At 40.0% G+C, this 16,809-nt stretch overlaps 1 protein-coding gene across 1 annotated transcript in view; it reads right to left on the bottom strand.

Annotated features, from left to right (window-relative positions):
• The window catches only part of mfap1 (microfibril associated protein 1), a 33,747-nt gene extending 18,065 nt beyond the window's left edge, over nucleotides 1-15,682 (bottom strand). Inside the window, exons 1-4 of the mRNA XM_028822882.2 lie at nucleotides 15,482-15,682; nucleotides 6,045-6,261; nucleotides 5,134-5,266; nucleotides 4,512-4,699 (exon numbers count right to left, since the gene is read on the bottom strand). Of these exons, the coding sequence (XP_028678715.1) occupies nucleotides 4,512-4,699; nucleotides 5,134-5,266; nucleotides 6,045-6,261; nucleotides 15,482-15,563 (620 nt within the window). The 5' untranslated portion in view covers nucleotides 15,564-15,682. The remainder of the gene's footprint in view (nucleotides 1-4,511; nucleotides 4,700-5,133; nucleotides 5,267-6,044; nucleotides 6,262-15,481) is intronic.
• Nucleotides 15,683-16,809: the final 1,127 nt, after the last annotated feature.

Here is a 16,809-nt window from a genome sequence, read left to right as displayed (position 1 = left end):
TCGCCCCCTGCGCACTTCGCTCACCAACCCCTTTCCCCACCTGCCGCCTCTCCGAAACCCCTCTTAAACAGAGATAGATTGGGAAACAGCTGCTAGTGTGCTACTGCTGTCCTCACACATTTTCTGCAATTCATGTGTAGGCACCGTTGCGAAGAGGGGGGCTGAGCGGCCCATGGAGACACGACCGCTCCTCCGAAACCACTCTTAAAATGGTGATACACTAGGAAACAAGTAACAGGTGTTTTTTTCAACTCCTCTTTGCTCGAGAAGCTGTTGGCTTGCTGCTGCTGCGTGCCATGTGATCTGTATTTCGTGCGGAGTTGCAAACCTTTCAAAGCCTGTACAGCACCTGAATATTCAATCTTTTTTAGCCGTTCCGTTATTCCACCCCCCCAGTAATATTTTCAGTTTGTTGATGCAGCCGCTCCTCCGAAACCCTTCTTAAACGGTGATACATTGGGAAACAAGTAACTGGTGTTTTTTTTCAAATCCTCTTTGCTCGAGAAGCTGTTGGCTGGCTTGCTGCTGCTGCATGCCTTGTGATTTGCACTTCGTTTGGAGCTTCAAACATTTAAAAGCCTGTTCATCACCTGAATATTCGATCTCTTTTTTGCTGTCCCCCAACCCGAGTAATATTTTCAGACTGTTTGCGCTAATGCAATCTTTACTCTCATTCTTGGAGACTTTAGATTTTTCCTACTTCCATTATCTCTAACCTGCTCTGCATGTGTATCATGGGACTAGTATCTGAAGATTGTAAGTATGGCATGACTTGTCTGTCTCGCGGGAAGTGAAACTGTTTCTGTCTCTCTTCAAAAGATAACGTCTCGTCCCCAGGAAAAGTCTTGTTTCGTCGCAAGTTTTTTTTTTTTTTTTTTTTTTAATAATAGAGAGATAATGACAGGCAAGAAATTCAGAATATATTTTGGATGACTAAACACTGGGCAAACATACATAAAGCTTAATATTCTGTTAGTAGTAGTTTACTTAGAATAAAACAGAGTTTTTGCTGGTAATTTATTTATAATTATGTTCAGGTCTGATCATACACACTAAAAGATTATCCATCAATCCATCCATTTTCCAACCCGCTGAATCCGAACACAGGGTCACGGGGGTCTGCTGGAGCCAATCCCAGCCAACACAGGGCACAAGGCAGGAAACAATCCTGGGCAGGGTGCCAACCCACCGCAGGACACACACAAACACACCCACACACCAACCACACACTAGGGCCAATTCAGAATCGCCAATCCACCTAACCTGCATGTCTTTGGAATGTGGGAGGAAACCGGAGCGCCCGGAGGAAACCCACGCATACACGGGGAGAACATGCAAACTCCACGCAGGGAGGACCCGGGAATCGAACCCAGGTCTCCAGATCTCCCAACTGCGAGGCAGCAGCGCTACCCACTGCGCCACCGTGCCGCCCACACTAAAAGATTACTTTAATATAAATGGAACCAACTGCTCATGTGTTTTATAATTGTTGTAAATCAATGAGAATGTGTTACAAAGCAAATCTTTCTGCTATGGCATGTTTTATGACAAGTGTAATAAAATATCTTCAGTTTACCAGAAATGGCTCACAAACACATATTTAGTGGCTAGAAGGATGGCAAGTTATTTAGTAGGTTTAAGGCTTTTCTTTTAAATTTCTCTGTGCCTTGCTGACCACAATTTTTTATATACATATATATATTTAGAAAATCTCTTTTTAATAAATCTGCAACAATTTCAAAAATTCTTTTTTTTTGTCTGTCAATATGGGGTGCTGTGTGTACATTAATGAGGAAAAAAATTAATTAAAATGATTTTAGCAAATGGCTGCAATATAACAAAGAGTGAAAAATTGAAGGGGGTCTTAATACTTTCCGTACCCACTGTATATTTGTGTTTTTGTGAAACGTGACTAACAACTAACATCCCAGATGCTAACGTGGAGCTATCCGGGTTTAGCACAGTTATAGCGGACAGAGACGCAAATATCTGCGGGAAGCAGAAAGGAGGAGGACTCGCTCTTTATGTGAATGCAAGGTGGTGCAACTCTGGACACTCTGGACATGTAAACGTCAAAATCTCCACTTGCTGCTGGGACACTGAACTGTTGGCCGTAACTCTGCGTCCCTATTACTTGCCCAGAGAGTTTGGACACGTCATTGTTGTTACTGTTTACTTCCCTCCTCGGGCAGGCGTGGAGATAGCGGGTGACACCATCCATTCTCCTGTTGCTAAACTGCAAACAAAGCACCCCAAAGCACTTGTGCTAATGGCTGAAGACTTCAACCATGTGACCCTGGACAAAACATTAATCATATAAACATATGGTTTCTACTTCGCGGATTTTCACCTATCGCAGGGGGCTCTGGAACACAACCCCCGCGATCGAGGAGGGATTACTGTACTGCACCCTCCACCCATCCTTCTGCTGATACCAGCATAGCAGAGAGTTTCCCTCCACCCACAATTTCAGCAGCCCAGGTAAGCAGAGAGCTGAGGTGACTTCGCGCCAGCAAAGCGGTGGGTCCAGATGGAGTATCGCCATGACTGTTGAAGGCCTGTGCATTGGAGCTGGGAAGTCCTCTACAGCGCATATTCAACCTGAGCCTGGAACAGAGGAGTGTCCCGAGGCTATGGAAAACATCTTGCATCACCCCAGTCCAAAAGGTATCACGTCCTAGTGAGCCGAATGACTTCTGGCCTGTCACTCTGACATTACACCTGATGAAGACCATGCAGCTCCTGCTGCTTCACCACCTGAGGCCACAGGTCCGCCACGCCCTTGACCCTCTGCAGTTCACATACTAGAAGAAGGTGGGAGCGGAGGATGCCATCATCTATATGCTACACCAATCCCTCTCCCACTTGGACAGAGGCAGTGGTGCTGTAACAATTGTTTCTGGACTTCTCTAGCGCCTTCAACACCATCCAACCTCTGCTCCTTAGGGACAAGCTGACAAAGATGGGAGTAGATTCATACCTGGCGGCATGGATCATGGACTATCTTACAGACGGACCTCAGTATGTGCGTCTCGGGAACTGCAGGTCTGACATTGTGGTCAGCAACACAGGAGCGCTGCAGGGGTCTGTACTTTCTCCAGTCCTGTTCAGCCTATATACATCGGACTTCCAATACAAATCTGAGTCCTGCCACGTGCAAAGGTTCATCGACAACACTGCTATCGTGGGCTGCATCAGGAGTGTGCAGGAGGAGGAGTATGGGAACCTAATCAAGGACTTTTTTTAAATGGTAGGACTCAAACCACCTACAACTGAACACCAGCAAAACCAAGGAGCTGGTGGTGGATTTTAGAAGGACCAGGCCCCTCATGGACCCCGTGATCATCAGAGGTGACTGTGTGCAGAGGGTACAGACCTATAAATACCTGGGAGTGCAGCTGGATGATAAATTGGACTGGACTGCCAATACTGATTCTCTGTGCAAGAGAGGACAGAGCCGGCTGTACTTCCTTAGAAGACTGGCGTCCTTCAACATCTGCAATAAGATGCTGCAGATGTTCTATCAGATGGTTGTGGCGAGTGCCCTCTTCTACGCGGTGGTGTGCTGGGGAGGCAGCATAAAGAAGAGGGACGTCTCACACCTGGACAAACTGGTAAGGAAGGCAGGCTCTATTGTAGGCACAGAGCTGGACAGTTTGACATCTGTCGCAGAGCGACGGGAGCTGAGCAGGCTCCTGTCAATCATGGAGAATCCACTGCATCTACTAAACAGTATCATCTCCAGACAAAAGAGCAGCTTCAGCAACAGACTGCTGTCACTGTCCTGCTCCACTGACAGACTGAGAAGATCGTTCCTCCCCCATACTATGCGACTCTTCAATTCCACTTGGGAGGTAAACGTTAACATTATACAAAGTTATTGTCTGTTATACTTGCATTTTTATCACTCTTTAATTTGATATTTTTTTTTATCAATATGCTGCTGCTGGTGTATGTGAATTTCCCTTTGGGATTAATAAAGGATCTATTTTTTTTTTTTAAATAATCACACACACATATATGTATACCTCCTTACTTAACAATACACATTTTGGTAATACGTTAATACATACGTGGTTTTCCATGTCTGTGGAAAACAAAAAAACATATGTATACTAAACATCATCCTAATATCTAAGCTTCATCCAACTTAAAAAAAAAAAAAAAAAAAAAAAGACAATAACACTAGAAATTTACTCCATTCTAATAAATGAGTGGTACCTTAACAGTGACAATTCCAGCTGTCTCCTGCGGTTATATTAAGCCTAAAACAACTTTTATGATGGAGACCTTGTGGAAAATTTCACTTAAATCTGCAATCCTCTTTTAGATGTGAAGAAAGAACTCTAAAAGTTAATCATTGCTTGTGAGTGCCTCACCCCTATTTTTTTTATTTTTTTTTAACTTTTCATTTTATACAGAGGTGGTTTAGGCAATTCAACTTAAATCTATAGTATCTGTGTATACTTAACATTCATTCCAAGTTAAATGAAAAAGAACCACTTGCTTACTTTCTGATAAACACTGGCTTTAGACGGGGCTCAGTTTCATCCTCACTATCTGTGTACTCCTCATACTCCGACTCTGATTCAGATTCATCTCCAGACTTGCCCTCCTCCTCTACTTCCATTATTTCCAGTTCTTCATTCTTTCTTTCCTGTGCACGCTGGCGCATCATTGCACGTCGCCGTTCAATTTCCTTTGGATGAGGGCAAACGTGTATATTTTAATAAAGAATTAGTGAGCCTAAACTAGCAAGTATTCAAATATATTTATCTCACTTGAATTTTCTGCAGCAGCAACAACTAGGTAAGCAACACTCTATCATCCACAAGTACAAACTACATATAATGCAATACTGAAGTGTCAAGTAATGAGTTCACAAAAATACAATTTTTCCAAAATGAAAGACAGACAAAAACAAGGTTGTTTTAAAATAAAAAAATACTGTTCAGAAATATGAAAAGTTTTATCAAGTAAAATGGTAAACTTTCAAAGTTCCAGCAAAAATACATGCAACGAAAAACAAAAACACAATATTGTATTTTAGCATTCTATACTTGAGTCATTTTCTGTACCACTATTGTGTTTACATTATTTAAATTATAACAGTTTTATATATCCACTTCTCACCTCATCATCCACCTCCTCTTCTTCCTCTTCCTCACTACTATCTTCTTGGTCTGGATGCCAACCTCCTTCTTCTGACTCAGAGCCACTCTCCACAACCACCTCTGGTTCTGCAATTTGTCTGTGTCTTGCTAACCTTCAGAGGTACATAAATTATAATATACATTACACCAATGTTTATGTATGTATTCATCATTTTTATATCATAGCCTTTCAGAGCAGATATATAATATATACAGCATATCTGGAGATAGCTATCAGCAAGTCTGGCTTAAATGAGGGTGGCGACAACTAGACAGATTACTGTGTGTGACATTTCTTAATTAATCCAATACCTCATTAAGGCAGTACTCAGAATATGGGCAAGGATTAAATAGCAAAGAACAATGGAGAACTTGACAACATGGTCTAAACAGCAGCAAGCCTGTGGTTATGATGAATAAAACTTCTATGGCTGAAAAATACCAAAAAAAACACCTGTGAAACATAAATGCGTGTCACGTGTACGGAGACACAATACACCTGTAAACAAATAACCTATTGTAAGGAAAAATCATTTTGAAAAACTAGATTATACTTTGGCATTTGTAGACATCACTGGGCTAGTGGTAAATATGAACTGTGCATTGTCATGGGCTGTATGTTGCTCTATGTGGCTCACAATTACAATGATATAGTTGGAGTCAATGTTAAGTTGAACAAATTGGAAGTTACTTTTGCAGAAAGATGAACTATAAAATATGAATGAGAACTAAATGCTGTGGGCATAGTTTTTTCAGCAGCAGATTTTGTTACTGTTCACTACAACATTTGTAGCGAGTTGTCCCCACATATGCATTCTCAGCTCGAGAAAATGTCTAAGTTTCCCAAATTAATTTGGTTAAAGAGTGCCAAATGTGATTTCTTCCTCATACCTTTCCTCCACATCTTCATTAACACGGTTAAGTAGACGCTTAAGACGAGGATCTGAGACCTCTTCCTCCTCCACTTCAGCCTCAGGTTCAGCCTCTTTCCCTTTCTTCATAAACTGGAAGTCATCTTCCTCTTCATCTGATGACTCCATCGGAGCATAATCAGGGCGCTTTCCAGACACATAGCGCTTCACTTTAACCTTCTCCATCGAAATCTCACCTACAAGTGAATGCAGAAATATGTTTAGCTGAGGACTCTCCTTAGAGATTCATGATTTATTGAAACCAGTGTAAAGAGCTGCCCTTCCGGCAACAGCACCACAAGAATAAAACAGGGCAGATTTAAGCCTCACATCAGACCTCCAGAAAAGTCAGTGAGCCACAATTGGAGCAGGAAAAGGTTTTTCATTTTCCAAGAGGATCTCTTCCTATTACATTACTGATTATATCTTGCCTGAAGAAGGGGTCTGAGTTGCCTCGAAAGCTTGCATATTGTAATCTTTTTAGTTAGCCAATAAAAGGTGTCATTTTGCTTGGCTTTTCTCTACATTCGTATTACACCAAAATTTACAGAACTTTATCTTCAAAGAGATGGAAAAAATGTGTGTCTATATCAGCACTGAAGTAAAAAAATCACCCAATACTAAAGCAAATTAAAATATTTTTGTGTAGTTTATTCAAGCACATTTTTACAATGCTTTTCCAGGAGTACTACATGTGCTTTATGCATGCATTTGGCATCATCCAGTGTAGCATGTGCACCTAACCTTTGGCATTTTCACAAGCCAAAAATGTACTATGAATAAAGGAAATCTGGAGAATGACATTAGGACCCTAAATGTTTTAAGCCAAACCTGGTGGCGCAGTGGTAGTGCTGCTGCTTTGCAGTAAGGAGATTGTGGGTTCGCTTCCCGGGTCCTCCCTGTGTGGAGAGCGCTTTGAATAGTGAGAAAAGCGCTATATAAATGTAAAGAATTATTATCATTATTAAATTGGAAAGTCTCGGTTTGTGGAGATCATTTGGTCATCACTTATTTGGTCTTGAGTCCTCTGGCCCCAATGTGATGAATCAGTGGCCAAAAAGGCAGAATCACCAACTCAGAATGAATATTTAATAGTCATATAGACATCTTAAGACATCAAAAGGTACCTGGCATCCACCTCAACAATCTGCTCAGCAGAAAATGTTAAACAGGCACAAGACAAGGTTTTATTTTATCGAATGTGTGATACAAAAAACTGCTAATATAAAATATGGCCCTGTATCATGTATTGTATGACGTTAAATGTCACATGACGGAAATGAAAAACATCTTTTGTCAAAACAGGGAATTTAAAAATCTGACTGAAAAATAAAAACTAGGATATACATTACAGACTAAGTGCACCTGGAAGAATTGTTAGCTCATAACATAAACATCACTGTACATAAAGGTAGGCACGGAATGAAGAATGTGTTTCACACTTAATTTAACAAGTGGCATCCTTAGAAGAGCATGTCGAATGGCAACATTGTTTCATGACAGCAACAATGCATTGACAGGTTTATTTTCAGTTCAAGCTCTATTGGAATCAGCGCAGCACAAAATTTACAATCATATTGTATTAGTTCTAATGATATACATGGTATATTCATATGCTACTGAGTAGTGCTGGAAGGTATACCGGTTCATACCAAAAACCGTTTTTCATTTTTGTTATGATATGGATTTTTCTTATAACGGAACACCTGTTTAAATAGCCTAAACAACATTCGGAACGTGGCGCAGCAGGAAACTGTTTAAGGGGGGAACTTTTTCACTGGTGCACCGCAAAATATGCATCCAACAGAGTACAGTACATGTGTTAGTGGAGGTATTGAGCGGTGAAAATGGACATAGAACATTCTGAAAATGAAGCTGTAGCAGACGATAAAGTTGAACATGATGACACAGAAGAACTTTTGACGAAAAAAGGTGCCGTGTCTGTTGTCTGGAGATACTTAGGTTTTAACAGGTCAGATGTGGACGATTACGTTCAAATGTGTGAATATCTATACTACTGGATAATACTGCAAGCTAAGTTGTACTTGTTTTAGTTTGTTTTGTTTTTTTTCCAATACTGTGTAATGTACCTGGTTACTGTGTAATACTATGATGGTGCCGGTTTCCTACAGACTCCCTCTTCCCACACGGGAGTCTGTTGAACCAACATCGTCGATAGTTATGACTGAGATGAGCTGAGACATCTCATAAAAGCAAGGGGATGGTGGAAAGTGCTCAAGTGCTTTTGTTAAAAACAAAGTAAAACCAAAAGTGTCCATTGTGCAGTGTTCAGAAAAATACAGTACCCAAATAAATAGCAAATCCATAAAGCCAGTGAAACGTGGGGATAAAGTCCATAATAAATAAATCCGTTAAAATCCAGTCTCTCTCCTCGCCCGATTGCAGCACACCACCTTCTGTTCCCACGGCTCACCCGTTGCTGGCGAAGCCTTTGTAGCACGAACTGCTTTCTGCCAACCCCTGTCTTGGTTGCTGCCACACTGCGCAGCCAGACCATCCGAGGTCGGCACACCTCCTGTCTTCCTTCGCGCTCACTCAGTCGCTCCTCAGATCCATTTCGCTCGCCCCACTCTACACGCTTAGTGGGGTGAACCAGCCCCTAGATCGCCCCAGCTCGTGCTGCCTTCACATTCCTGGTGTCTGGATCGTCTCCCATGACTGCCTTTTCCCTTCTTTAACGTCCTTGTGTTCCATCTTTTCTTTTTTCCTTCCCCCTATCCTGCCGGCCCATAAATATACACCTCCGTGGACGCAGCGCCTTATTCACACGCTGCAGTAAGCTGACGAAGCAATTGAGAATGATCAGGTGCGACTCGCCTGAATCACCTCATGAACTCCCCGCAGTCGTGCAATCGCGCCCACAGCGAACTGGATTTATAAACTGGCCATATTTTTTTTTTTGAAGCCACAGACCCACTAAACCAGGGGTAGGCAACGTCGGTCCTGGAGTGCCACAGTATGTGCAGGTTTTTGTTCCAACCCAGTTCCTTAACGAGAACTCAATTATTGCTGATGAAGCACATATTGCTTAAGTGACATTTTAATGCTTCATTTTAGTGGTCTCGCTTGTTAATGTTCTCCAACCTTAATTGCTTATTTCAATCTTAAACTGCTGCATTCAGTGTTTTAATTGCTCCTTATTAGCAATAAGATGTAAAACAGGGGTAGGCAATGTCGGTCCTGGTGAGCCGCAGTGGCTACAGGTTTTCATTCCAACCCAATTGCTTAATTAGAAACCAATCATTGCCAATCTCAGACCTTATTTAATTTTATGCCTTGTTAGTCTGTGCAATGTAAGGCTTTTATATCGTAGATTTTTTTCCTTTCCAAGGATATCATCCAAATGATTTGAAGCCTAAAACAGATCATTTTCAGTCTGTCACATTTTTCTATTAAGTGTTTTATTAAATCAAACCGTGCATGATGAACACACACAGATGTAATTGGAAAAAAGCTAGCTGGAGAACTGCTGGCTGCTTTGTCTTTTACATCTTATTGCTAATAAGGAGCAATTAAAACACTGAATGCAGCAGTTTAAGCTTCAGCTTCAGTGCAATACCACTTTTGACAAGCATATTTTACTAAGTCTAAATGCCTCTTTGGACGGTTGACAATTTGTTGTCAAAATTTTAGTTTAAGCTGTTTGCAAAATTTGTTCAATAAAAAGGTTCTATATTTTGACAGCAACTGTCATGCAATGTGATTCCTTCTCTTCATTATTGCCCACCCTCCTTGAAAACTATCACTTTATGGGGCCATGCAAACCTGTATTAATACTTGTGTGCACATTAAAATATTTTTTTGTACAATGTACAATTCTCATGACAGTGGAATAGGTTACTCTTAGCCAGTCTACTGTAGTAATTGCAGTGGAAAATGTGGTTAACTCATGCACGGGAAAAAAATACCGTCGAATACTGTGAAACCGGTACAATTTTGAAAAATACCGTGATATAGAATGTTGGTCATACCGTTCAATATAAAAGCACCACAAATGCATCTGTATGTCAGCATTTTGCTTCACCACATCGAAACATTCATCAAAAATCGAAGCGCGCACATCCATCCCATAGGATCCACAAAGCATCTTTCTGTCACATGTAGATAGTAAATAGAGGCTGACGTCACGTTCCAACTTTTATCACACTGCACCCCCCGACTTTTTGCTGGTACTGCAACTCGCGCACGCGTCGTGTCAATTTCTGAGGACCTGCTCAGAGGATGTGTCAAATGAATGCTGGGAACATGTGGCAGCCATGATGCGTGCGCATCCGCATTCTAAGCGTGAAGTATAAACGAGCCCATAGTACTCGAGACACTGATACACCTTTCATTGGACAAGAGTACATTATAACAATGAAGAATTATACAACATTGAATACTGGACTGCTGTCAGTCCTCTAGCATAGTGAAGACAGAAAGCAGTCCCTACCACATCTGTACTGAGCAAGCGTTTCAATTGCGGGTCACACTGTCACAGTGGAGAGGTCTCAGCTTCAAAGATATGTAGACCGTTTATGTTCTCATTTTTCTTAAAAGGAAATATAACAAGTTCTTCATACATCCAGTCAGGATTCACAGTTAATGGGCTAGTAGGGCAGTCAAACAGGATAAAAGAGTAGCTATTGTTGGAATAATGTTTGATGTTAACTGAGAAAACAAAAAGGTTAAGTTTAAATTTGGATGGTTTTGACATTCAGTAACTTCAGATTATAGTTATATAGGGTGAAATTCTTACTTGGATGCAGAAATTAACTTGCAACACATTATTTTATTGCAATGCAAATATTTTATGTTAATATTAAAGCAGTTAGCAGATTAACTGAACATAGGTGGAGTCAAATGCATGATTAATGAAGGAGCTGAATACATGATTGACAGAGGACTGTCACACAGTAAACTCAACACATTCCCTAAACCCCAGACTTATTCATAACACATCTTAAAAGCCCAGGAAGTTCCAAGAATGCAAGCAGAGACTCTTGGAGTAAGGTTAAAATAAAAGCCCCAACAAAAGATAAGTGGTTTTTAATGAATTGCAGGGAAAGACCGAAAACTGAAAGCAGAAGACGATGGGGGACAAGAATAGCCATGGCTAGCTATCATTTGGTGTCTGCTACTTTGTGTCCTTTCCTATGGTGATAACAGTGGGAAGGTGTTAATTCTCAGAGTACAATGTATCATTGTTAAAAAAAATGCACCTGTTCTTGGGCTTAATTGTCACTTGGCGTGTGCCTTTCCATCTCAGTCAGTCAGTCAGTCATTTTTCATTAAAATATTTAAGATTATTTTAATACAAAATATTGATAAATTTTGAGGACTCAGACAGCATCTCCATAATATATAAAAACATTTTAAAGTCCTTCCCTTTCAAAGATCCCAGAGTACAGTGGGAAAAGGATCTCCAACTCAACATCTCAGAAAAGGAGTGGAAGGTAGCAATGCACAGAATTAATTCGAGCTCCATATGCGCAAAGCATACAATTATTCAACTTAAAATTATATATTGAGCACATCTGTCTCGTTTAAAATTGTCCAAAATGTTTCCAGTGCAAAATCCAACCTGTGAACATTGCAATCAAGTTCTAGCCTCATTGGGCCATATGTTTTAGGTGTGCACCAAACTGACATAATTTTGGACCAAAATCATTAAATGCCTTTCATATGGCATTGGTGTCACAATCCCTTCTAATCCATTAACAGATGTGTTTAGTGTACTCCCAGATGAGCTTAAAGTGGAGGAGGACAAACAAACTGTAATTGCCTTTACTACACTACTGGCACTATTTTATCACTGTTCCATCAAGAGTGTGCGGTACGGTAGCTGCACTTCATCAGAAAGGAAAGCGCTCCACAGGGTTATCAGGACAGCAGAGAGAACAACTGGCTGTACCTTCCCCACTTTGGAACAAATCTACACCACCCGATGCCACAAAAAAGCAATAGGCATTTCACAGGATGCATCAAATCCCGGCCACTGCCTCTTCCAGCTTTTGCCATCAGGCAAGAGACACACAGCAATGAAAACCAGGACAAACCGCCTTAAAAACAGTTTTTATCCAAAAGCAATCATGGCCCTGAACTCAAATTAAACTGCTCCATATAATTCTCTCAATGTGCAATATAGACCTTAAGTCAGTCAGTGCAATGGGTACATTTAACCAGTGCAATATGTATATATTTGTAATGCACTCATTACTATCCTTTTCTTATTTTTTAATTCTTATGCCTCACACCGAGTCGACAGCACCTTCAAATTCGTTGTTCCTTTGTACAAGTGACAATAACAATAAAGATTTATCTATCTATCTATCTATCTATCTATCTACTATTGGAGATTCTCTCCCCTCTTTTTTATTCTATTTATTTTTATTCATTTATTAATTTATCTATTTACTTATTTTTACTAGATTAAAGTCTTAACTCTGTTGGCCTAGCTCTCTTTCTCATGGGTAGGGGTTGATTTGTTTCGAACATAGTTTTGTTAAACTTGACTTGCTTGCATAAAATGTTATTTGATTTTAATAAAATCCATAAAATGCATAAAAAATACAAAAAAACATGCTTAAAAATATATGTTAAAACTTAAAGGACAAGTTCTGTATTTTTCAGGTTGAAGTTATTTCTTTACAAACATGGTATATATGCAAATTGTGTTCTAAATGTAAGCACTTTCCATAAATTTAAAGATAATATCTTGCCCTTATTGGGACTTTAAAATGAAGGGTATGGGGCAGAGAAGAAAAGCTGAAGAACTTACCAAATATATTGGCTTGAAAAATGAATGTATTTGTTGATTATTAATCCAAGCTTTCCATGTTTCTGATGCAGGTTTATGACAATAAAAGGAATATGGAAATAATCATTTTATTGCATTTTCCTGGTACTATTTTTCTCATGGTAAGGATACGTTTTCCATTCACTTGTGCAAATTCTCACACAAATATGGACCAAAACAAAAACCAACTACATGGCATGAAAAGTTTACTCTGATGTGGTCTTTCGGGAGGAAACCACCCCCCAGGGGTTATTGTACAGGAAGACTAAGTGCTATGCTATCATGCACAGATGAACTGATCACCAAAAGGCATGATGTTTAAGATGACACCTTTAATATTTTAAGAAAGATGACATTTTTACTTCCATCATTAACAGGTACAGATTTTCAATGATGTTCATGTGGGGAACTGTGAGGGCCATGACAAAACAGTCAGCTTATGACTCCCGAGGTATAATATTGTAGATTTTGAAGTGTTTCGGATCACTGTATTGTTGTAGGACCCATCCTCTTTTTAATATCAAGTTTTTTTTACAGATGGTGTGATGTTTGCTTCCACAATTTGCTGGTATTTATTTGAATCAATTCTTCCCTCTACCCATGATATGTTCCCTGTGTCACTGACTGCAACCCAAGCCCAAAGCATTATCGATCCACCCCCATGCTTAATAGTTGGAGAAGTGTTCTTTTCCTGGAATGTGGCACCCTTTTTACTCAAAACACACCTTTGCCCACCGTGGCCAAAAGGTTCCATTTTGACTTCATTGGTTCACAGGTCTGGTTTCCAAAATGCACCAGGCTTGTTTAGATGTTCATTTACAAACTTCAGGTGCTGAATTTTGTGGTTAGTATGCAGGAAAAGTTTTCTTCTGCCGACTCTACCATGAAGTTCATATTTATTCAGGAGTTGCTGCACAATAGAAAAGTGCCCCACCACTTCAGAGTCTGCTAAATCTCCCTGAAGGTCTTTTGCATTCAGACAGAGGTTTTTATTTGCCTTTCTAGCAATCAAACAAGCAATTCTTTCAGAAAGTTTTCTTGGTCTTCCAGACCTCAATTTGACCTCCACTGTTCCTGTTCTTTTGCCATTTCTTAATAACAGTACAAACTGAGAAAACAGTTACCTGAAAAAGCTTTGCTCTCTTCTTGTTGCCTTCTCCTACTGTATGAGCATCATTTAATTTATTTTTCAGAGGCCAGACAGCTACTAATTCCACCTGCATTTTTATTACTCTTTAATTTAATTTTTTTTTTTTGTATCAGTATGCTGCTGCTGAAGTATGTTTGGGATTAATAAAGTATCTATCTATCTATCTATCTAATTGTTGGGACAAGGTTTGAGAATTCACAGAATTTGTACAGCTTTACATTTTGTATCACCTGCGGTTTACTAACAATGACTGAGAACAAGCCATAGCCCTAACAAGCTAATTAAAGTCTGAGACCTTGGTAAAAATTATCTGAAATCTTACATATCTTGGGTTGCCCAAACTTTTGCATGGTGCTCCTTTCCTTTCTTCACTGTACAATTGCACAAAACAAAAACAATACACTAATCTTGCATAAAATGCTGAAAAGAAACGTGTCATTTTTATGCCTTTTGGTGATCAGTTCATCTCTGTTCCCCTAACTATTCACAGTAACAAGACATTTTAAGCAAGGATACCCAAACTTTTGCATGCCACACTGTATGTATATTTTTATATTGTTCTTTCATGGTTGAAAGTAGTATCTCAAGTTCTTTAGTGTCATTATGCATTTGATACAGTGTCTAGTAATATGATGAAGCTGAAAATTCAAGCAGAACGAGTAGTGTAATCACATATTTAGTGTAAGTGCCTTTCAAAAACAGTACAGTGTGGTGGGGTACACTATCTGTTTAAAACGAGCTGAATTTTTATTTTAATACATTTATACAACGACTTTTTAAGAAGTTTTCTATGACAATAATTACACTTAATGTATCAAATTTGGTAAAGCTTTTTACTGGATTTGGTGATAGCACCCTATTTTCTAGTTTGCCAAAGGAAGAACTCGCGAATTCCATAAAATCAGCGAACAGGCGCGGGATTCCAACTAAGGACGCCTGATGACTTTGATGGTAGTGCTACCCACTGTCATATTGCTGTCCTCGTTGGATCAACTGCAGTCGTCAATAAAATACTCGTTCCGTATAGTTAAAAAATATAAAACTTTAACAGCAGAAGGCGTAATATTACATGATATTCTAAATTCACTCATGAAGTTAAAGGTGACGGTACCATCACTGGGTTCAGCAGGGCACTCCTTCACAATGTGACAATTTAGGATTACTAAGTAATGTTACTGAGCAAATTGCGAGGAAAATCCTACAACACTGGATGCATGAGGCACCGGTGTTACTCACTAAGCATCTCAAGCACAGTGCTAAGAATCCTGTTCTTTGGAACCAAACACCACAGCGTGTGTGTGCCTGCAAAAACTAGCCCACAAACAAAGTTTGTACCAAATATATGCATCGTTAGCATTCTGCGCTCATTTACGTGACGTACGGACTAACATCCAGACAGCAATCCAACTACTCTACCACCTCCAAAATTGACGATACGGCCTCCATAACCACACAAAAGTTTCATTACCTTTTTCATTGCGAACAGGTACTGCTCCCGCCGTCGATTGGATCGGTGGCTGCTTAATATTTAGCGAATTGGTCACCGACATGATTGTCTTGAATAAAACACCAGACAATACCCGAAAAACTACAAATATGTATAAAGGTATACAGCAAATTCCACTAACACCAAACCACAACTTCGATTGGGAAATACGTCAACACCGGAAGTGCGCTTTTCCACGTGATCGTAATAACGCTGACGCATTTTCCCCGAGTAAGTGTTACTACTGCCATCTAATGTTTGGAGGGAGTATTGTTCTTCAAGAGCAAATTTAATTTTTATTTCATTTTTGAAGAAAATGCCTCCCATAGATTTAAGTGAATTAAAAGGATTTCAAAATGTATGAATTGATGGATGAAGAGTTGAGATAATACGCAAGAAAAACAGGCTGCTTTTAAACAGCCATTTGCGTAAATTGGTTGCAGATTAAAGTAACAAATTACATCAGAGCACTTAGATAGATAGATAGATAGATAGATAGATAGATAGATAGATAGATAGATAGATAGATAGATAGATAGATAGATAGATAGATAGATAGATAGATAGATACTTTATTAATCCCAAGGGGAAATTCACATACTCTAGCAGCAGTATACTGATACAAAAACAATATTAAATTAAAGAGTAATAAAAATGCAGGTAAAAACAGACAATAACTTGAATAATGTTAATGTTTATCCCCCCGGGTGGAATTGAAGAGTCGCATAGTTTGGGGGAGGAACGATCTCCTCAGTCTGTCAGTGGAGCAGGACAGTGACATCAGTCTGTCGCTGAAGCTGCTCCTCTGTCTGGAGATGATACTGTTTATAGGATGCAGTGGATTCTCCATGATTGACAGGAGCCTGCTGAGCGCCCGTTGCTCTGCCACGGATGTCAAACTGTCCAGCTCCATGCGTACAATAGAGCCTGCCTTCCTCACCAGTTTGTCCAGGCGTGAGGTGTCCTTCTTCTTACTGCTGCCTCCCCAGCACACCACCGCGTAGAAGAGGGTACTCGCCACAACCATCTGATAGAACATCTGCAGCATCTTATTGCAAATGTTGAAGGACGCCAGTCTTCTAAGGAAGTACAACCGGCTCTGTCCTCTCTTGCACAGAGAATCAGTATTGGCAGTCCAGTCCAATTTATCATCCAGCTGCACTCCCAGGTATTTATAGGTCTGTACCCTCTGCACACAGTCTCCTCTGATAATCACGGGGTCCAGGAGGGGCCTGGGTCTCCTAAAATCCACCACCAGTTCCTTGGTTTTGCTGGTATTCAGGTGAAAGTGGTTTGAGTCGCATCATTTA

This window comes from Erpetoichthys calabaricus, chromosome 17 (assembly GCF_900747795.2).
Source record: "Erpetoichthys calabaricus chromosome 17, fErpCal1.3, whole genome shotgun sequence".
Classification (NCBI taxonomy): domain Eukaryota; kingdom Metazoa; phylum Chordata; class Cladistia; order Polypteriformes; family Polypteridae; genus Erpetoichthys; species Erpetoichthys calabaricus.
The sequence above is the reverse complement of the archived record's forward strand: the minus strand, read 5'-3'. Positions and strand labels throughout refer to the sequence as shown.